Source organism: Gopherus evgoodei, chromosome 10, assembly GCF_007399415.2.
Source record: "Gopherus evgoodei ecotype Sinaloan lineage chromosome 10, rGopEvg1_v1.p, whole genome shotgun sequence".
NCBI classification, from domain to species: Eukaryota; Metazoa; Chordata; order Testudines; family Testudinidae; genus Gopherus; species Gopherus evgoodei.
Window position 1 is genome coordinate 36,403,617 of NC_044331.1, and position 23,014 is coordinate 36,426,630.

The 23,014-nt window shown below is 37.5% G+C and overlaps 1 protein-coding gene across 5 annotated transcripts in view; it reads right to left on the minus strand.

The window, feature by feature from the left end:
• The window catches only part of SCAPER (S-phase cyclin A associated protein in the ER), a 362,895-nt gene that overhangs the window by 61,383 nt on the left and 278,498 nt on the right, over nucleotides 1-23,014 (minus strand). For all 5 annotated transcript variants that reach the window (XM_030579108.1, XM_030579106.1, XM_030579104.1 and 2 more), the window contains 2 exons: nucleotides 18,900-19,129; nucleotides 11,924-12,079 (listed from right to left, as the gene is read on the minus strand). In XM_030579108.1, the coding sequence (XP_030434968.1) occupies nucleotides 11,924-12,079; nucleotides 18,900-19,129 (386 nt within the window). The remainder of the gene's footprint in view (nucleotides 1-11,923; nucleotides 12,080-18,899; nucleotides 19,130-23,014) is intronic.

The window sequence follows — 23,014 nt, forward strand, 5'->3', positions numbered from 1 at the left end:
CTTATTTTAATACTCTTCTATTTGCAGCCCATCCCATGACTGATGTTATGTTATTGAAAATAGGCCTAAATTACAAAATATTTTTCCTTTTACCGCCAGGATATTAGTGCCATAGTCTTTCTCATAGATAGCTGACCTATCTTGTGCACAGTACACACAAGGCTGCACAATCACCTCATAAAATCTTTGAAAGGAAATAACGAGCTCTTCCGATGTAATGCAGTTAAAAACAAAAAGAAGCAAACTGTGTCTATTTGCCTACAGGTACCATCTATGGTGTTACACAAACTCCTGTTTGCTATTGTCAATCGGCACTCAGCTACTTCCATTAGAGCCATAAGAGTTAGAGGTCAGCCACTTGCAGAGACTTGACTACAGACTAATGTGTCTGAGTTTATTGTACAGGTTCAAAAACAGGGCCTGTGTTTGTTTAACACTGACTGCCTTTAATAACCAACTGGGAGTCCTAAGAATCCACTAAAGAAATCATGCCATAAACCAAACTGCAACAGAGCTTCAAAAAGCTACTACTGTTGAATTCTTTCAAAATGTAATGGATCATACTGAAAGCCCTACTAACCGGCAAGTAAAAAAAAAAAATGTTGAAAATGCTGATTTGTTATCTGCTATAAAAAAAATGAAACAAACATTTCAGTCTAATTGCCAGGTTGAACATCCCCTCCATTTCTTCTCATGGAGAGGATACAAGGAATAGAAAACCTACTTTAGGAGTCAAACATTGTCTGGGGGAGGGCAGTACTTCGATCAGCCAATATGACATCTTGGATTGTGGAATATTTCTTCATCAACTCTTCACTTTGGGGCTCTTTGTGTGTTTTTTTGAGTGAGTGTGGCTGAATGAAGTCAGGACAGACCTACTCTCTATAGCATCATCCTATTTCAAATCTGCAGCATTATTATCTTATGCAAATTTTTGCTCCACAACTTCCATCCCCTTGTGGGGGAAGAGGCCATCCCAGGTGCAGATGAGGAACCAACTGGAGGGAATGCTAATTCTAACAGCTTTTGGAACACTCCTGGATTGAGATGGCTATGCCTTCTGCTCACACCATGGAGGGGGAGCTTGTGGCCTTTCCTGGCTTTCATGTGGAAAGGCATGATTTAACACAGACTGTCTAGATGAAGACTTTTAAAACTTTGCTTTCTAGGTCAGTGAGCTCCCTAAAAACTCCTTGCCTTTAAAATTTTATTTTTGTTGCCCAATTAGTTATTCTGCAATAGACTATATAGTTACTCATAACACTCAAGTCACTAAAATAGTCAAGTCACTCTTTCTCTTCATATCAAAGTATAGCATACCTGCTTTCATCAATTAGCATTTATTAATTTTAATGATAAATCTTAGGGTTTTCAGTGATATAAAATGGAAGAATTATCAGCTGAAAACTATTCATCACCCAAAATATAACCTAATATTGAATACCTCAGAGCAATTTTTGCAACTATTTGTAATGAAAAGATGGATCAATTTACCTGAGGTTAATGTTAACTTATTCTAATTTCCCAACCCATTAATAGTGCTAAACAAATCCATATGATAAAGCTTATTTAGCTGGATACAATTATTTTGCAATTTTGTACTACCACGGAACACTGAATGAATCAGAAATATACGTTAAAAGAAATCAGATGTAGAAGTGGTTCAAAAACACAAGCATTTTTTTTTCATAAAGAAGACTGCACATTCTGCAACTACACCACAGGACATAACCGTGAAAAAAAACAACAAAACCCTCTGTCTGCTGTGTTTGGCTTGTAAAAAACTAATGTGGAACTGAAGGAACTCTTGGAAATGTTTACTTTTGATTTTGCCTGTATTACAGATAATTTGTACATGAACAGGTCTCTGGCTCCTGTTGGTTTTAACTGTCAGTTATAATCACTTTAAGCCTAAATGTTTACAATAAAAAAGTAGAAGACCTTATTCATAGCAGTTGTGGGCTTTAAAGTGAAAAAAATGTATATACAATGAGGGAAAATAAAATATGAACTTCTGTATATGTTGCTTTGAGTGATTTTGTTCAACCTAGTAAAACAGTGAATCTCTTACATATAAGAGGTTTTCAAAAATCTTTTGATTCTGTTTCAAATGTTGAGAAGTCGAACGGCAAACTCAGTGGTAACTGTCAAGCAACAGATTAAAGTTTTAAACAGCACATGGGCAGAATGTACAATTTTGCCATAGGTATTTTAGGTTTGAAGTCAGTAAATACAACAACGAAACATCAGAAAATAAGGGTTCTGCAAACAAGCACAGCCTCTCTGAGGAAGAGTTATTTGTGTAAGTCATCAGCATCTTTTCTTTCTTACTCACTAAAATTACAATACCCACAATTTTCGCACCAATGGTATCAGTCATCAATATCAAATCTTGACAATTTAATATAGTACTCCCTACACAACTAGTTAAAATTAAAATTCTGAATGAAACTGTTGAAGTTCAGAAATGAAAATGTAGGTAACTATGTGTCAGTTCCCATAGAAAGGGCCAGATTTAGATTTTCTTCCTCACACTGAAGAGCTCCTTTTTCTACAAGGAGTCCCATACTTGTGGAAAAAGGTACTTTTATTTTGCTTGTTTCTCTCTCTGGTTTTGGTCTTGTACCATTCTCTTTGAATGGCTCATTTAAAGGCAGTTCACTCCTTATATCGGTCTGGAAGTGTGGTTAACAGAATATAACCATTAAGGGCAAATCTCTTAGCTAGCATTAGCATGAAAAAACAGGTAAGTATTTGAATTGTAGCAACAGCTCCTAAGATGGTGGGTGGTTTTTTTTCTTTTAATTTAAGAAAAGCCAGGGAGTCTGCACTACTGTTATGAAAATCTGGTACCCATTAGAGTTCAAGCTCCGCCATAAAGGGATCCATGAATGGCCACAGAATTTGGGTTACTGGGAGAGACATTTATAAAAATAATAAGTAGTAATGTAAAAATATTAATTATGTTCATACAGCATACTGCTTATACTAATCTCATGATAGTTCATTTACAGGTTAATGTATCGCTTGAAACAAATTATTTGTCAATATTGAGAAATTTAGCTACAGCACGATTATAGGAATTATTATTAGAGAATATACCATTTATATAACAATACTATTAATATTGTTGCTCCATAGCACAAACAGTATAAAAGAAAAATTTCTGCAAGGTTTTATTTATGAGAGAAAATTGTTTATATTTAAAAATATGAACTGATCTAAAAAGCAATCGTGAGTCTTTGTGGGGGATACATTTTAATGTTTGCATACACACACACGGTTAATAACAGTTGTCAAATGAGAAGATAACTTTCAAAAAAGTCTGTGAGGACATAACCTGTCTTTTCATGTTAGGATTTACAGCTCAACAACACTGTAAAAATTAGGAGGTGAAAAAATAAATAAATAAGCACATAAAGCTTTTATAACTGCTATAATTAATATAGGCCTCACTTCATTGTATGGTATGTACAGTAATGAACCCTTTTAGTTTCTTCACTTCGAAGTAAGTGTTAGTTACTTGCATGTAGTTTACAGTACGTGCTGAATCTGCTCTGTCTTGGCAATGGAGAGCAGGACAATCAGTACTCTAGCAAACTGCTTTCATCCAATTTGCCATTCAGCAGCCAAAACAGGCATTATTTTAATTAACGTAATAAAACAGAAAAACCAGCCTACTTCCCTTGTATTTCTGTGATCTGACATTTGCTATTTTTCTGGACAAAACCCTGTATATTTCTGTATATCACTGTTATAGCTTGTAATTCACAGTCTAGATTCATTAGCCACTGACAAGGATTTACACACTGTCCAGTTCTGTTCTGAGATAACATTCAGTAGCAACAACATAGCTTCTGTATTGATGTCACACTTTATTTTCACATTACATTAACAAGGGAGCTTGTAAATGTTCTCACATCAAGCAATGGCAAATATACTCTGTAAACTGATGCTCCAAGAAGCTTGATGATTTGAGAGTTTATTTGCAACATTCTCCTTATGCAGAACCAAGTTTTATCATTGGGGCTGTGTTATTGTTAGTTTATTTTACAGTCCTTAATGAGAACAAGATTTGGATAAAACTAGCCCTTATGATGTACTACAACTGACAAATTTCCCTGCTGCCCTTTGCATCAGTCATATAGTTCTTCATTCAGGGTTCACAGAAAATTATGTCTTTGGCTAGCTGATTTTTCATTTATTTTTAACACAAGTCTTGATCCTGCAAGTCCTTATGCACTGCATGGCATGGTATGGTGAATGGTTACATTTCAGTATGAATGTAAGCAGAGGCTACTGATGGTGACAAGTGAGCTTAAGCATTAGCCATAGTCTTCTGGACAGAGCTACAGCTAAACTTCTTGTGTACTCAATCTTACTCACACATACTCAGGTTAAAAAAAGGGGTAGGGAACATGTGAAGAATGGGCACATCTGAAGAGAAATAGACATAAGTGTGATTCTTGGCGTGTTGAAGAAGAACTTGGCTCCATGTTTTCCTTCTTAGGCCTCACTGCTGCTACTAGGAAGGAATAAGTTGAGGCAGCACAGCAATGTTGTTATTAATGGAGGATCAGGTTTCCCTGTGCTCCCTGCCCTTTTCATCATTTTCTGTCGTGTATTTACATGCACAACATGTTACACCTGGGCAGTGCAGGATTCAAGGCCTACAAATACACTTGTACTCCTACAATTACAATAAGTATTGGGAAGCAGAGCCACCATCAGTGAACACTGTTCAACCCTCCAAGAGGGGCACACACAGATTTATATAAAAATAAAGCTGTTACTCGGTAAAAAGAAGAATATTTAATAATTGCTTTTGTTTCAGGTTTTAAAAACTAACTTGGCTTTCAACTTTGCTTAAGGGTAGCTGGAGCAAAAAGGAAAGCAAGGTTAACTACTAGATAATAATTACAATAGCCAAAATTTTAAATCTCAAATGCCTTGAGGTAGGCTCCTAAGTCTTTCGACACCAAATATAAATAGCCTATTTTTCAAAAGTGCTGAGCATTACCACACCCCACTGAAGACAAAGGGAGCTTCAGGCACTTAGCATTTCTATTTACACACCTAAATATGGATTTAGGTGCCTAACTTTAGGCACTTAGGTTTAAAATTTCATCCAGTATATATTAAATCTTGTATTTTATAATTATAAATTACTATAGCCATTAACTATTGAAAGCACTGATCAATAGTTGCTTTTCAACTTCTAAGAATAAGATAAACTGATTTTAAGATCACATAGTGTCAATGCACAATGTCTGATTTACCAAGAAAAAAAAACTGCTATATTTTATGTAGGACTGTTCAATATAGCAAGGGGAAAAAGAAACTATTGCTTTAAAATCTGGGATGGAAGTAAGAGCATAGGCGCTGACTTTGTGGGTGCTCCGGGGCTGGAGCACCCACTGGGAAAAATTGGTGCGTGCTTTGCACCCACTGGAAGATCTCTGCCCCCCTGCCCCTGCTCACCTCCACTCCACCTCCTCCCCTGAGCGTGCCACGTCCTCGCTTCTCCTCCCAGTGCCTGCCGCTGCGAAACAGTTGTTTCGCGGTGGCAAGCGCTGGGAGGGAGGGGGAAGGATGGGGTACACAGCGCGCTCCGGGAAGAGGCTAGGCCGGGGCGGGGATTTGGGGAAGGAGTCCAACAGAGACAGGGAGGGGGCGGAATTGGGGCGGGGACTTTGAGGAATGGGTTGGAGTGGGGGCGGGGCAGGATGGGACGGGGCAGTGGCGGAGTCGGGTAATGGCTGGAGATGAGACCCAGCAGCACTGGGAAAAGTTAGTGCCTATGAATAGGAGTATGAAAAAAACATCTGTCCAAAAGGCAGCTCATAACAGACAGCCCATATTTACATTCAGAGAGCCTGGCTGGCCTCAGACACTGGTACACGATATACACAATTGAATCTGGAGCTTCCTTGGTAATTTAAGTAATTTAAATGGTACTGCAACTGGAAGAGACTTTGCTGGCACTCTGTGGACCACTGCAAACCTTCCTGAAGTACCATTCTGCTACTTGATTAGTGGACTGATGACAGAATTTTGCCCTAAAAAAGTTACTCCTACCTTTCTCTTTCAACATGCACAATTTTCTCCTGAGAGCGTAAGTAAAAGCTGATTTTAGTTATTTTAACATCAAGTGGGTCCCCAGGCTTTGAAGGTATCCTTCAAATAATACAATAATATCAAATACTCTATTATATTGTATTTAGGTTCTTATACTGCAAAACAACACCATCCACAAGTACACATTGGCACAATGTGCAAACCAATCTAAAATGACTACTCTATATATCTATATCTATATAAAATAAATAATCAAGTATTATGTGTATCTGTATCATATATTAAAATATAATAAAATAGTTTAAAACTCTAAATTTGTAATAATGTTTACTACTATGAATCCTATAGTTATAGCTATATAAGGTTGCATAGTAATGGTCACGATAAAAACCTGCTTATATATAGTTAAAACTTTCTGGAAAAAAAATTGTATTAATCGGAACCTTTCCATGCTTGATCTCATTACAAATATTATTATGACGGTTTTAGTCCACACACTAAGTTATGGCTCAAAATTATATTATATTTGGCACTGCTACTTGATTGTGAGACATTTTAAATACAAAGATCTTATAGAAAGGTTAAGCATTTTTTGCATTTGTATACAGTGACAGGTCAAGTGACCCATGATCTGATACAGGATCAAAGCTCCATGATCTTGAAGTACACAATTGACCGCTGCCAGAGTCTCTTCCTGCAGCAGGGAAAGGCTCCTGCTGCAGGGAAGCAATGGGACACTACATAGCTAAAAACAGCAGTGTAGATGGGGAGGCATGGCTTGGGTGAGTAGAGAGCTGTGTAAGGTATGTACACGGGTACATATCCACACTCTTCAGGCATATCTGCATTATATTTGCCCAAGCCATGCCTCACTGTTTACACTGCTATTTATACCCTTGCTACAGGGGCTACTTGTGTATGTATTCTACATACCATTGAAAAAACATGCAGTGTAGAGTAGATTTACCTATAGTATGACATGAGGATAGCCGCGGTCTCTCAGGTAGGAAGTTCCCAACCCATTCCCACTGATTTTTTTGGTGTAAGACAGGGGTCCTCAACCTTTTTCTTTCTGCGGCCCCCCTAACATGCTACAAAAGCTCCACAGCCCACATGTGCCACAACAACTGTTTTTCTACATGTAAAAGCCAGCCTGGCATTAGGGACTAGCAAACAGGGCAATTGCCCAAAGCCCCACGCCACAGGGGACTTTGTGAAGCTAAGCTCCTCAGGCTTCAGCTTGAGGCCTGGTTGGCAGGGCTTTGGACAGTGAGACTTTAGCTTTCTGCCCTGGCCCTCAGTGAGTCTAATGCTGGCAGAGCCCCTGAAACCTACTCACAGATCTCCAGGGGCTTTGGACCTCTAGTTGAGAACAGCTGGTGTAAGAGATCAAGCCATAGTACCTAATTATCAGAAAAGAGACTCACATTTAAGACGATTATTAATGTTTTCAACAGCTGATCTTTTATACATATCATAGGATGTTTTCGAAACTATGATATCTCATCCATTGCAAAACTTAAATTAAAAAATATCAATCAAACATTTATTAGCCAGTATCAAAATATTAACATTTGAAAGGTAAGATCAATTTCAAAGTTAAATCATTTTTAAAACCCTGCCAATAAATGAAAAAAGAATCCCTCTTTCATTATAATGGATGTTTATAGCATACGTTCAGAATGGAGTCCTCCATTTCAATAACTAAACTTTTATGGTGATAAAATTAAGACTACTCCAATTTATGTTACTAAATTAGTGAGAATGTCCTTAATTGTATCTAACTGTACAATGTCTACCATGGGAATACAATCTGTAATCTTTGTTCTTATGTCCCAAAGTTGAACTTCTACTGTATATGAATCACACATTTCAGCTAACATCACCTGTTCAGATTCTTAAATTATTTAAGATTTTTCTCTATTTACTATCACTGTTGTGACAACTTACCCACAACTGATCATGTCTAGGTGTCCCACCGGCACTAGTGTCAGATACTGCAGGACACAATTTATTTTTATTTAAAAGAGAGAAAGAATCATTGGATTGCCACCAAGCTCCTGATGTAGAACTGGAACTCATATGCTTGGCTGCGACCTCTACATTGTCTATCAGATTTAAGAAGGTGTTTCAAGAAACAATTGTCCAAATAAGCTCTCAGTCATTGCAGGGTTTGTATGCATTCCGGTAATTGGGTAAATGTCTGGGTTTTTCAAAATGTTCTTGTGAGGTAGATAAGTAGGAAAATAGGTTTTAGTACTCTCATGTTATAGATGGAGAATCTAAGGCAGAAAGGTTAACTGACTTCAGGAAGACTGCAGAGGAAGTCAGTGCCAGAGTTGAGACTAGAAAGACAGAGTCCCTTGCTCAGTCTAGTTTTTACTTCAACAGACCATGCCTTTCAACCTATTCAACTGTCCTTGTTGTGGGTAGAAGCCACATAGGCTGCTCTCCCCCAAATATTTGCAATCTTATTAGCAAGTTAAAATAGTTCCAGGGAAGATTAAACTTGTGCAACTGACAATTTCCCAGCAGATCACAACAGATGCCCTTGAACTTGGCTGCATTAACGGGTCATATGTTTTCCTAGATGAACTGCTCTTTATTTCTTCAGTGTGTAAGGCACACACTGGTTTTTCTACTACTTCAGCTATTCATGTCTTGTCTTTTGACCTATTGTGTTTAATAAATAAATATATTCTTCCGTTGGTAAAAACACAATTTCCATTAGCAGTAGTGGGAATTAACTATATGCATGGGGGTGGGGGGAGAGGAAATAATCACTGTGGTCTTTATATGGAAGCTTCTGTCTTTCATGTTGCAGTTCTTTTATGTCACTCTTGCACCAATTATAAGAGGTTTTTTACATTAATATATTTACTGTCAAAATCTCTCAACACTCCAGTGTTATAGGACTGGTAGTATTTATTCATTTTTCCAATAATAATCTGAAATTAATGTAGACAGATTATCCTACTTTGATGTGTGCTGATCAGGAATGTGCTTTTTGTTCATGCTCATTCATGTTTATTAAGATGGTACTTCAGTATTTACAGCAGTATTTTGGCATCAAAACCAGTAGAAACAGAATGAGTCAGTTATGCTGTTGAAGGTCTGTCACCACTTACCCTGAATCTAAGCAGTGTTTGTGAATTACTCACAGAGGTTGCCTCTGTGGCAGTAGGTCATGCATTGTATATTTGTGTTATTGTACTGTACCAAGTTTAAGAGCTCAACAAATATAGGGCTCATTTTTATTCTCTTATCTGTGCTGAGCAGATCTTACTTTGAAGCCTACTGAAATCAGTGAGGCTACTTGAGAAGTTAAGTATTACCCAACATGGCAGAATCACACCCTTGATTAATTTCTTTAATGAGAGTGGACTGGGTGAAGAAAAAAAATATTATATTTAAACTACCATTTCAACAGGCCTCTATGTAACATTTGATCAAAGAGATCTCTCAAGGACAGTGGTTAAAAATCTAAAACCCCATTCTTTGCGTTCCCTTATATGCTCAAGTGAGTTCTAGCCCATTGAAAATGCTCTGTTCATTCTGAGATAATCAACAGCATTGTCATCATACGAAAATCACATAAATGTTGGGGTTTGTGGAAGTAGTGCTTAAGAACATAAGAACATAAGAACGGCCGTACGGGGTCAGAGGAAAGGTCCATCTAGCCAAGTATCCTGTCTGCCGACAGTGGCCAATGCCAGGTGCCCCAGAGGGAGTGAACCTAACAGGCAATGATCAAGTGATCTGTCTCCTGCCATCCATCTCCATCCTCTGACAAACAGAGGCTAGGGACCCCATTCCTTACCCATCCTGGCTAACAGCCATTTATGGACTTAGCCACCATGAATTTATCCAGTTCCCTTTTAAACGCTGTTATAGTCCTAGCCTTCACAACCTCCTCAGGTAAGGAGTTGCACAAGTTGACTGTGCGCTGTGTGAAGAAGAACTTCCTTTTATTTGTTTTAAAGCTGCTGCCTATTAATTTCACTTGGTGGCTCCTAGTTCTTGTATTATGGGAATAAGTAAATAACTTTTCCTTATCCACTTTCTCCACATCACTCATGATTTTATATACCTCTATCATATGCCCCCTTAGTCTCCTCTTTTACAAGCTGAAGAGTCCTAGCCTCTTTAATCTTTCCTCCTATGGGACCCTCTCCAAATCCCTAATCATTTTAGTTGCCCTTTTCTGAACCTTTTCTAGTGCCAATATATCTTTTTTGAGATGAGGAGACCACATCTGTATACAGTATTCGAGATGTGGGCGTACCATTGATTTATATAAGGGCAATAATATATTCTCAGTCTTATTCTCTATCCCCTTTTTAATGATTCCTAACATCCTGTTTGCTTTTTTGACTGCCTCTGCACACTGCGTGGACATCTTCAGAGAACTATCCACGATGACTCCAAGATCTTTTTCCTGACTCATTTTACCTAAATTAGTCCCCATCATATTGTATGTATAGTTCGGGTTATTTTTTCCAATGTGCATTACTTTACATTTATCCACATTAAATTTCATTTGCCATTTTGTTGCCCAGTGCTTACCTGCCTTGATGTTCTGGACCTACTACAAGCTACATATTTTCTTGAAAGAGGTATTTGCACAGCTCCCCACTATTCTGAGATACAGTATTTTCTAATTCTTTTTGGGAAGGATATGCCTGCTTTAGAAATTCCAAATAGTATGTCACTTATTTTTGTGGCTAGAATAATTTTTCTGCTAAGAGAAGGGTGATTCTTTAGTATCTATTTGACTTTTGGCAATTTTGTGTTGAAAGTGCAAAATGACAACTTGGGAGCCCACAGGAAGAGACTAGAAGACAAATTTCATTAAATCTGGATGGTCTTTGTGGACTCATATTTGTAGTTACAGTCCTTTTTCTTGGTCCTGAAACTCCTATTTATCAGAAATTACAGCCACCTAGAGCTTTGTTCCATATTTTGTGTTTTACTGAATCATGTTTGTTTTTCATGACTAATGTTACTTTTCCCTTTCAGGAATTAAGTTCCCCCTGCACCAGTGTTGTTTTCTTTTCCTCTTTTTCCTTATCTACATTTACATTCAATGGTTAACTTTTCCCCGTGTTATTAACAAAATAATTGCATGACATTAGTTAACAAGAATGTTTTAAAAATATTCTACAATGATAAAGGAAAACAAGCATTTGCTCCTTTCATCACTCCCCTTATAAAGATTTAAGTGTAACCTAAAATCTAGCTTATGTATTATGCAGCCAATGTATTTATTTTACAAGTAAAATTCATTATTCAAATATTCCTGCAGAAGGATGCCATGTACAATCCTGAACCTTTAAAATCCCTTCTGTCCTGCAGAATGAATTCCACTGAATGAGTTCCTATTAAAAAAAAAAATCACTCCCTTCTTGCAAGAGGAATTTTAAAGGACAAAGAATGAATTAGACCATACAAGAAATAAATTACTTAACAGTTGAGTTTAACTGCTAATAAAACATATATTGAAATCTTCAGAACTGATCGCTTAAAATTACTAGTGATAAAACATTTTCTATGATAATGACTAAAGGAGATAAAGTTTGTAATTCTGATAAATTACTTATTACTAGGATGGTTGCAGGTAACTCAATATAGTAGTACAGCCAAAATGTGGTCACAGTGAACTTTTGATACCAGCATCTATACCAACCCTGGTTAAACTAAAAGCAATTCTATTCTAGAACTTCACCTAGAATGTTCAGTTCCACATGAGAAGGATATACTTGTGGCCACAAAGGTTGCTGCTTTTCAGATGCTTAAAAAAAAGATGAAAGAGCAAGTCAGATATGATAATAGCAAGAGCACTTACCTTCCACTGACAGCAAAACAGAGCTGACACATTCCATGTAACACTGCTGTAGCATTTTGCAGAAAAGTGGCTATTTTTGAATTGTCATCAACAGGACCTTGGACGGAGAGGAAACAGCAGCATAACTTGTCTATCAATCCTATATTCACCACATAACTATAAGTGGAGGGAAAAAACATTGTATTAAGATATGGCACTCTGCCAGTTTCAATGAATTTTTTTTAGTATTATCATTATCAATGTCAACTTGTATAAAGAACAGGTTTTGAATTCACAACTATACAAACATAAAAGGTTAAATAAAGTAGCTCAAGTTGCAGTAATTTTAGATTAGGCCCTCTATAGCTATAGAAATTTCTGTTAAGAGATCTGTCTATCTTAGGGTAATTTCTATTATATTTTCACAAGTAAGATGAATGAATATGTTTATTTAACCATACTCTTAGAAGGACAGTGGAATTTTGCCATAGTTAAATGATTTATAATAATCTCTATATTTTTGCAGTAGTATGATTTTTTTTTAACACAAAGAGAAAAAACTTCCCAGAACACAACAACACAAGAATGAGATGATGTTATCCAGATGCAATCTTACTACAACATAAACCAGCAATGACTACTGCATTTTTTTTCTAGGCAACAATTAAATGACTAACAAATAACCATTAGATAACAGCTTTCTACTGTTAGATGACTTTTTTTATTGTGGTAGCTAAAACTCTGGTCCAGGCCCTGATCATCTCCTACCTCATCATTTCTGGTTGCAGCTGCTGCCATCTTACCTCTTTCAACTCCATTCCCAGATCATCTCCTCAGATATATCACCCTACTCTTAACCCCCCTCCCTAAGAGTTGCAGGGCTAGAAACCAGACTTTTTGCCAAAGTTTACACAACAGACAGCTATTGGAAACAATATGAGTAATTATGAGTAAAAATATATTGTGTACAAAGTAGGGATCTCATCGCAGTATTAAAAGACCATTTGAAATCTTATTAAAAAAAGACTGAAGATTATTAGTTACACTCAGATTGACTGTTCAGGTAAATTTGTGAAAAGTTGTAAGTATTAGATGTCTTCTAGATTTCTGATCTAAGCAATTCATCTGCAATACAGGTCATAAACATGCTCTCCAATATTGGCAGGCAAATACCAAGACGACAGCTAAGGAGTTAGATGTGTAAAATGCTGAGTGCTGTCTATCTCTGAGCAGCAGGAGGGGAAAAGGATAAACAGGAGACGAACTGAAGCTAATAATGATAAATTATTATCAAAGGTACACATTTTCTGCCCAACCTTGATGCAATGTGCTGTAAGCTATCACACTTCTGACAGAGAAGAAATGGAGAAAACTCTTCCCAGTCTATCTGTGCCATTTCTTAACTGGCTTTGGGGGCAACATGAGAGACATGAAACACTCTCTCTACCCAAGAACTAAGCGTACAGCTGAGTAGAGTTACAAAGCTTTGCTTTCCATCCCCTTTTCCTTTTAGTTAGAATTTTTTCCCATGGTAGAGTAGTTCCAGTATCTCTGCCCAGCATAGCTGCTCTTGTGGTATACAAACTGTGTGGCAGTTAGTTGGTGCTGCTTATGCGGTGCACATTAACTTTTCCCATAGAGTTGCAAATATTTTCACTGAAACTTTTTTTTTAGTCAAACATCTTAGTTTAAATATCTCCAAAAAGAAACACGATAAAGTGGCGAGGAGGTGAAAGATTCTCATTAATAATATTATTTTATCTGTTTGTGGCTAATTTAAAACACCCACCCCTCTCCTTTTTCCTAATTGCACTATTACTCTGTCACCATGCCTTTCATTCTCCTGTTAGAATCAGATCCCTTAAAGTGCCCCAGGTGAAGGGCCTATCCTGATTCTCATGTATCTTCTTAGCTCTGGGGTATGCCTGTACTTGGCCCTGTCCGTTTCAGATGTCAGTGCAGTACAAAATATCAATAAGCAGACCTCCCACCCTCTCATTCATATATGGGGAGAATACAACATCCTGAAATTTCACACTCTTTGAAAACCTGTTTGGGAAGGGGGCAGGGCTACATGTGAACAATAAAGTTTTAGAGGTCACTGGTATCTATGACAACTGTTTGTTTTGCCTTTCTCCTACAGCTGTCCTCTTAGATTTATATCAGTCAACATTATGCCAGAGTTTAAAAAAAAGTTTTAAAATGCATTAATTATTAAATGTAAATACAAGGGGTTTAAGACTAGAAAAAAAAATATTTACTTTGCTCTCTTATGTTACCTTTGCCACACTTTTGTACCATCACATAAGTGTTCAACTCCTGTAGTGGTATAAAAACATTCTTGATGATTTTTATATATTTAGGACATTATTTAATTTGCAAAACTAGTTCACAAACCAGCATTTTCCAAGAGAAATGTCAATTTCCTACCCTACTTAAGACATTAAGCTAATGAACAGTAAAGAATGAGAATGACATAGAAATGGCAGGTGGCGGGATTCTGTATTTAGGGAAGTAGATACATTCTGATGGTTAATTGCTAAAAATAGAAAGCCAAAGATTTAGGATAAGAAAAAAACGGAGCAGCTGGATTACCCTTTGAATGCTACATATATCATGTATAGTCACTGTCCATGAGGTTTCTGGGGTGCCTACATTACTTGTGGAAAACTTTAATAGTATAGTCTAATAGTACATCTATGGTTTAAGGAGGCAGCATTGCTCATTGGATAGGACACAGGACAAGGAGTTAGAAAAAAACGTGGTAAAGTTCATATCAAACAGGAAGACCTTAAAGAAACTATGGGCAGTTGACAGTCTGTCTGGGTTCAAGTGAAAGAGAGTAGGTAGACTAGAAACTTGCAACACACAGCTTCTCAAATAACTAATCTGTAGAAAATAACAAACTCAAAAAGAGTTGCAAAAAGAAAAATAGTAAAGAGATATTTCAAGTACTTAGGAAACACTAAATGAAGTCATACATTCAAGAACAAAGTACTTGAGTGATTCAGTCTATAAAATCTTTGAACAGAACCAACAAAAGTAAATACTAGTACAGACTGTGTATAATCAACCTGTGGAATTCAGTGTCACAGAAGGTCATTGAGTTAAACACTGTGGCTGGATTTTATAAAGGGCTGGATAATTACATAAGTATTAACATCATTTCTAGCTATGTAGGCTAACATAATGACAATCAATTCTCATCCTTTAGGGTGAGAAAAGATCTGCAGGAGTTAGAAAGGAATTTGCCCCCTTATGTTAAGCATTGCACAAGTAAGTAGGTGCATTTTTTATTTCTTTGGCTTCCTTTGCATCCTGAGGGATTAACTATTGCAGGAGATAAGATTTCTGATTAAACAGATCAATGGCCTGATTTGACATAAAAAAAACTATGTTCCTAAAATGTAAAAGGAAAGCAAGCAAGCAATTCTGCTTCATTCTGAGAAACATAAAGAACAAAATCATTGATGTAAAGATGAGGAAATACTGTATGCCTTTGATAGTGATATATGACATTAGGACTGAATTGAAATTAAAAACGGGATCATTCTATATAAACTATAGTGTGTGTGTATGCACATGTATGTATCACACAAAAAGTATGCTGAAAAAATGTTATTTAAGTTTCAAAGTCAAGCGCTCAAAAGCTTTAATATGCCAGAATCCCCCAGGACTGACTCTTGTCCCGTTTGCATTCCATTCAGGCAGCTTTCTCCTCTCTTCCTGCCTGTCAGCAGACGGGGCTTTAAGAGTACAGGAGAGACAGGCCCTCCTACCCTTTGTTCTGGTGCCCAGCTCTGACACAGCCCCCAGCAGCCCAGAGTGGCAACTACAGGGAATGTCCTGCTCAGCCCCCTGTTGCCTCAGGCTGCAGCATGCCCAGTGCAGAAAGAATGTTCAGAGAATTAAACTGCAAAATTCTAGCAAGCCGCTAGACAGCATGGGCAAGCTACAATTTTTCAAAGGTTGCCCACTTGCCAAATTTCAAGTTGCTGCACCAAAGGAAGGGAGCACCAGACCTTCTAAAACAAAAAATTGCCAGAATATTTTAACATAGTCAAAACAACATATTTTCTCCATACCATTTTCTTGGAAATGGCTGAACCATTTGGGCTGAAATTTTCCAAAACAATTCAGCATCTGACAGATACCTGGTATGGAAAATTTCAACACAAATGGTTCAAGTATGGCACAGTTATAAGCAATTTAAAGCAGGGTCTTATATTGGGATGTGTCAGGCAACCTTAATAATAACAGATAGTCCTATCAACCGTTCCTAATATAGGGTTTGTGTGTGTATACTTATACCTATCCCTCCTCAACACATGTATGTGTAAATATGTACATATTTGTGTTTTAGCACATGGAATTATGAGAAAAAAGAGAAACAATTACTGAAATTAAATAGGATAAAACAACTGAGGGCAAGGAAACAAAAAGCAAAAGGAAAGTGCAGAAAGATAAATTATTGTGAACCCAAATGTTGCACGTGCCAATAAATATACTAGGAGTAAAAAAGGTCAGTGGAGATGAACAAAGAAGTGCAAAGAGTAATTAAGGGTAAGAAGGAGTTATATTATGAAGTATTATATAAAATGCAAGGTATAGAGAAAGTCTGCAACAAACGCACATTAAAGTGTACTAAAATTGAAAAAATACTGAAGAGGAGAATGAAAACAAAATTGCATATGAAGAGGTTAAGATAAATCACAATTTTTTCAAGTGCATAAGGAACAAGAGGTCAGTGGTGGAGACAGACAGGCTTTGTGAGATGAAAAAAGTAATTTATTAACTGAAGAGGTAGGCCTTACTGAAAAATTAAATGTATCCTTTGCCTCATGTGCTCACAAAAAAAGGTTAAAAGACAGATGCTCAGAACAAATTCCCCAAGGGAGAAAAAAATATAAGAAGAAATCAGGGTCTCAGCAGAAGAAGAGACCATGAAATTAGAAGATCTTGTAGACTGCTAAAATCTAGGACCACAAAGGGTCTATTCCAAAAGAGAAAGAGATAGGAGTCCCATTAGCAAATTGATCTGAAACCTCTATGGAAATATAAGAGGTACTGGACTTGGAGGAGGCTAATGTAACACTGAGAAGAGATTTATGAAGATCTAGAAAAGTACAGACCCGAGGGGGACATAATGAAACCAATAACCAGGACTACCTAGCGAGACATCAGGAATGTTACGGGCTAATTGAGACTAGTCAATAATCAGCATGGATTTTCAAAAAGATGATCACACTTGACATACCTCATAGAATTGAAAAAATAAAATGGAATTAAATAATGTCCTTAGCTTACTCCAATGCTAATTATTAAGGTCCAACCCTATCTGTCCTCGACTCCCATTCAAATCAGTGAGAATTGAGTGTGCTTGCCACCTGGCAGGAGGGGGTCCTAAAACAGCTTTTTATACAGTAACACACCAAAGGCTAATCTGATAAAGTTCACTAAGGGAGTGTCTTGAGGAAGTAAAGAATTCCTTAGATATCAAAGAGAAGAAATTGGGAATAATGACTACCCAAGATGGAAGGAGATGAGTAGTTGAGTGCAATAAGGATTAATATTAGGCCTAATTAGGACGCTTTATTTAATGATTTAGAAGAAAGAACATATAGCACTGTGATGAAACTTGCTAATAATGCTAAGTACAAATGTGTGAATCAACAGAAAGAAGGGCAGCATAGTTCAGAATAACATGGATAGACTGTGTGTGTGAATGAATAAGGAACTTTTGAAAGTAAATGTAAATAAATATGAAGTGATGACAGTAAGAACAAAAAGGAAGAACAATGTATTGTACCTGTAGTGATTGTATATTCAGCATTAAAAGAGATAAATATGGGAATATAGTGTTTTTGCCCAGTAAAAGAAAGGCAATTCACACTGTATATTAAAAAAACAAAAGCAACACTATTGATCTCTAAGTCTCCTACTGTCTTATCTGTGTGTGTTTTTATACTGTAAACTCTTATAGCTAGGGACTGTCTTTATGTTGTGTTTTGTACACTGTTGGGAATCAACAAATATTATATAAACATAATGTAAGGCTCCCTATACAGAGTTGCTAACTATGGACAGTCTAGAGGAACTTTTACTGTGCAAAATTCTGGTCACCTCTATTTAGAAAAAAGGACAGAAAGAACAATCAACTAAATAACACAAGGATTCCCACTGACATAAAGGAAACATGCATATACAAAAGCAGAATTTTGGTGATTTTAATCCAACACAGTTAAACAAACTAGCAGACTGATGCTGCGAGGTGCTTTAAGCCAACATGATTAAAAAAAAAAAAGAAGAAAGAAGATATTTCAGACATCACTGAGAGACATAAATTTCTACAGGGAATAAAAGACAAATGTTCAAGTGTATAATGTAAATTACTAGCAAATACAAGAATAATTCATGCATGAAGGAAAGCTATGGAAAGTCTTGCCACTAACTTTCCTTCTGTACTGTAGCAAGTAGTTAACACAGAAACAATAATCAAGAGCAGCAATTAGGAGCAAATAGTAGCATTTTTCAAAAAGAGATTTATCATAATTTAGAGAATGTTTTATACTCTCCATGAAAAATTGTTCTGACTTTCTGTACATTAGTTGCCTTTTTTCTATGTTCATTGACAGTGATATTATTGCAGTAAATTTTACTTACTCCTGTGCCAATGAGGTATTTTGCGGTTGGGGAACTTCTACACATCAGAAGAGAAAGTTGGACAATCATAGGGCCAAATTTTTCACTTAGATAAACGCACAAATCTCTATGGACTTGAATGTACATGTATATTTGAGGGCAGAGTTTGTCCCATAGTTTTCTGAAAGAGCATTTTTGCTTGAAAACATATATATAGCCTTTTAGTGATCTTCTGAACCATACATAGGTGTTAGTCTTGTTGAGTTAGGTTCAGAGGAGCTTATTACCATTGCTAGTTCTTTGCAATTTTCTTTGACTAAAATAAAAAGTTTAAAGATATTTCATCAGTTTTTACCTGATCAGGTCCTGAACCCTGCTGTTAAAGGCCTCAACTTTTGAGGGCTTGTTTTTCACTTCCTGTATTATTTTAGGTGCAGTGGGCTGATTGTTTACATCTGGTAAACTGGAGATCAGACACCCAAAGACCACAGCAATGATTCTGAGAAGTCCAGTCGTTAAACCTTCAAATACTTGCTTATTTGCACTTCTTCCTAATACTGCATTATATTCATCTGGAACACAAACCTGCATAAAGAGAAACAATAAACACATTTCCATAAAATATGTAAAATTCAACTAAAGAGACTATTGTGGTTCTCCTAAGAATATATTTTTAATTAATACATGCAGTGAAACAATCATAAAAGCCCAATGGTATACACAGACATGCATTAGAACCATAAATAATAACTGAGGAAGCAATATTCCAGCATTATTGATGAACATTAAAATACAATACTGCATCCTTTATTAGGCAGATTGTTATAAGATTATATTTCTCCATCTTCCATTTCCAGTGAATGCCATTTGAAACCTCTAACAATTACAATGCGTGAAAAATGGATGTGTAGAAAGTGTGCGCTAATGGATAACAATGAAGTAATTCCTAAATGGAATTCAGTGTATATGAACTTAAAGAGAAACCTTATAGCAAAGGACTGCTTAACTAACTATATAAAGATATTATTATTATTATGTATAGATAAGGTCTTATGATAATTCACTGGCAAAAACAAAAATATTTTCAATATAATTAATGAATTATAAAGTAAACAAACTAATTAGATGCCTCACTGACTCCTTGATTAGTGCCAGTTTTATCAAATTAAATCTTTGGGTCTGATCTTTTGCTTCTCAGGCTGCATGAAGTTTGGAATGTTACAGAGGCATCACCAGTGCTCTTTTGTGGACAGTGAACCTTTTGCTACTCTGATGATCCACCTGCCTGACTTTGCAAAAGTATTCTACAGTGATAATGCCACCCATCTCTCCCTGCCCAGAAAGAAGAATGCTATGACAGTAGTGATGCGTGTATATTTAACAAAATTGATGGGAGATGGCTGGTAGAGAACGACTTGAGTCTCTTATATGGTACATACAAGTGAGCCTTTTGATAGAAAATGCAATACACTTAGTAATCCATGTGAATGATCAACTATCAAGATCAACTCTCCTTTGAATTTTTTTCCAGGAGTAACAAAGAGGCACTAGAAATGATTGAAAGATTTTATCTTAATGTAAAAACTGAACATCTATTTTTTTGTGATATTGTTGTCCCAGAAGAATTATGGAGCCTAAAGAAAAACACAGAACAGATTATTGATAAGGATGGAACTCAGAAACCAGTGTCAGGAAAAAAAAAATTAGAATCAGGAGGCTGCACTATCAAACCCACTGGAAAAGGATATTAGAAGATCTGAGCAGCAAATGTAGGCAACACAAGCCAGAGCCTCAGGTGGCCTCACTTTGGTCTCAACTGAAGAGTACCTTGCGGATCAGGAAATAAATTTTCCAGTCAGCAACAAGGAATCCAATAGTGCTCTTTAGCTTCTGCCTAGCTTAGCACAAAACCAGTACTGTTTGCTGTTGATCTCAATGCAAACAGATTAATCTCCGGCTGGCCCTAGCAAGCAAGGCTGGCTCCAGGAAACCAATCAAGCTCGGGTTTGGGGTGGCAGATTATAAGGGAAGGCTTTCCGCCAATCCTAGAGCAGCATGGCCACCCTTTTCTTTTTCTTTTTTTTTTTTTGTTCGCCACTCTGGCCACCCTGTAGGGGGCAGTGGCACGGAGGAGGGGGGTGCCCTGCTGGGAGCTGGCTGCGCGCTCCATCTGCCCCAACCGATGGTACGTCTGCTGCAAGCCCAGCAGCCCGCGTCCTTCCCATCCCACCGACCAGAGCGGTGTGGAGCCCTCCTGGCAGGCGGTGTGGCCAGAAGGACCGAGTGGTGAGTACCCTGGCTGAAGGAAGCCCTGGCCGCCCCCTTCTCTCTCCCCCTCTACCTTCCCCCTGCTAGCTGGGGCGCGAACTCCACTGCCCAGGGCATGTCTGCAGCGCAGGGAGTCCCACTAGCTGAAAGTTTGCACCCTGGCTCTGTCCGCCCCACCGTTTTTCGTTTTTTTGCTTCACCGCTCCAGCTGCCTCGCATTTTTGTTTGTTTGTTTTTTTTTGCTTGGGGCGGCAAAAAAGCCAGAGCCGGTCCTGCTAGCAAGCATGCCCATCGCTGAGCTAGACCACTCATATTGGTCCCACTTCATAGACTTGAAAGAAAGTTCTCCAGAGAATTTGTTTCTCCTTATAAGTGAATGGCTAATGGAAAGACTAAGAATAGCTCAGTCTACACACAAGTTGCTCTTAGGCTGTACTGAAGCTAATGTAAAATAGTTTCTAAACTTTTTAGCATTAGCTGCCTTCTTATTTCAGATTAGAGGAAGGGAAACTGCCAATGCCAGATGAATGACTCACAAAACTGAATATGCAAATAAGCTAAACATATTAAAGAGAGAAGTGCTCTTCTTGGGCAAGAGAAGAATCTTCAGACACATCTCTATCTCCTTCCTTGATTCACATCTGCCTCTTTTGCTTGCAATTCTGGTGCCAATCTTGACACTGAATGCTCATCTCTTCTTTGAATACCCTGAAAATGCTTTTCTGGGGATGATGCTGATGCTGTGGGCAGAGGGCTGTCACTATGGAAGTAAGATGCTAAAATGAATGAAGATTTCTCCATTGTACTCAATAGACCCAGAAAAATATACAGGCATGTCTGTATCACTGCTGGGATTGTGTCATGATTCACATGAATCATCATTTTAAGTATGGATAAACCTGTAGGTACCGTGGACAGGCTTTTGGTAAAAACCGACATCACCAGAGAGTAAAGATACTTCCTTTGTGATTTCTGAATTAATGTGTGGAAGCAAGAATCTCAAAGGCCAAGAGCATCAAATCAGAGTTCAGGGAAAAGGGAAAGGATTGTGGCATTGAGATGATTGAAAGAATATGATCTGTCTGGAAATCTATTCAAACTTCCAAAGTCTAGAATGGGCCAAAAAGCTTCTGTAATATTTTAGAATCAAAAGATAATGGGAAAAGAAATCCTGGCCTCTGTGATTCACTGTAACAGTTTCTATTGATAAAGATTAGGAAATATGTCATAATAGAAACTTGTGAGAAGGGTCCCTGAAAAGCAGACTTTGTGTGAGAAGTAGGTTGGGATAAGAAACAAATTCATATTGAAGGGCATAGCCTTTCTCCTCCATAAATTCAAGGTCATATTAACATGACTTATTGGACTGTTCAGAAAGGGAAGAAATGGGCTAATGGTGTTACAAGGGGAGCTAATGACAACTAGAAGGAACAATGGGAATTAGTTCCATGCTCTTTCTGGTTAAACCTCAAATTATGCATGACATGAGACCAAGTAGCAGGAGCCAAAGTTGCCCTTTTGTCGATTCCCTTTATATTTCGTAACTGCTAAGGACAACAGGGAAAATGCCTCTAATGCAACTGATAGTGTGGTAGCTTCACCTGGGGCTTATTAATTAGTTCAGTCAAACCCAGAAATCTGGCTGAATCTCCTGTCTCCTCCCTCTTAGCCAAGGTGTTATCTTTGTCTTGGTGACGGGCAAATTAAGTTCTTCACCCTCTAGGCCACCTGGATGAGGTCTAAATTCCTCAATGAAGAATACCTTCTGTTGATTGGTATCAGAGGGGTAGCCGTGTTAGTCTGGATCTGTAAAAGCAGCAAAGAATCCTGTAGCACCTTATAGACTAACAGATGTTTTGGAGCATGATGTCACATGCATCCGACGAAGTGGGTATTCACCCACGAAAGCTCATGCCCCAAAACGTCTGTTAGTCTATAAGGTGCCACAGAATTCTTTGCTCCTTCTGTTGATTGTAACAGAAGCCAACAACCATGTCATGTGAGAAACATAATATGTAGTGCTGCTTGGAAAGCTGTAGACTTTCCTGAGTCACAGCTGTGAAAGCTTATTTTTGAAAGGGAGTAAATCAGCAGCTGGAAGCATCTTACTCTAAAGATGGTAGTAATACCTGGACAGATTTACTACATGTAAAATATAAGGCTATATTATATATACAGCTACAAAACTGGGAGCAACTTCTT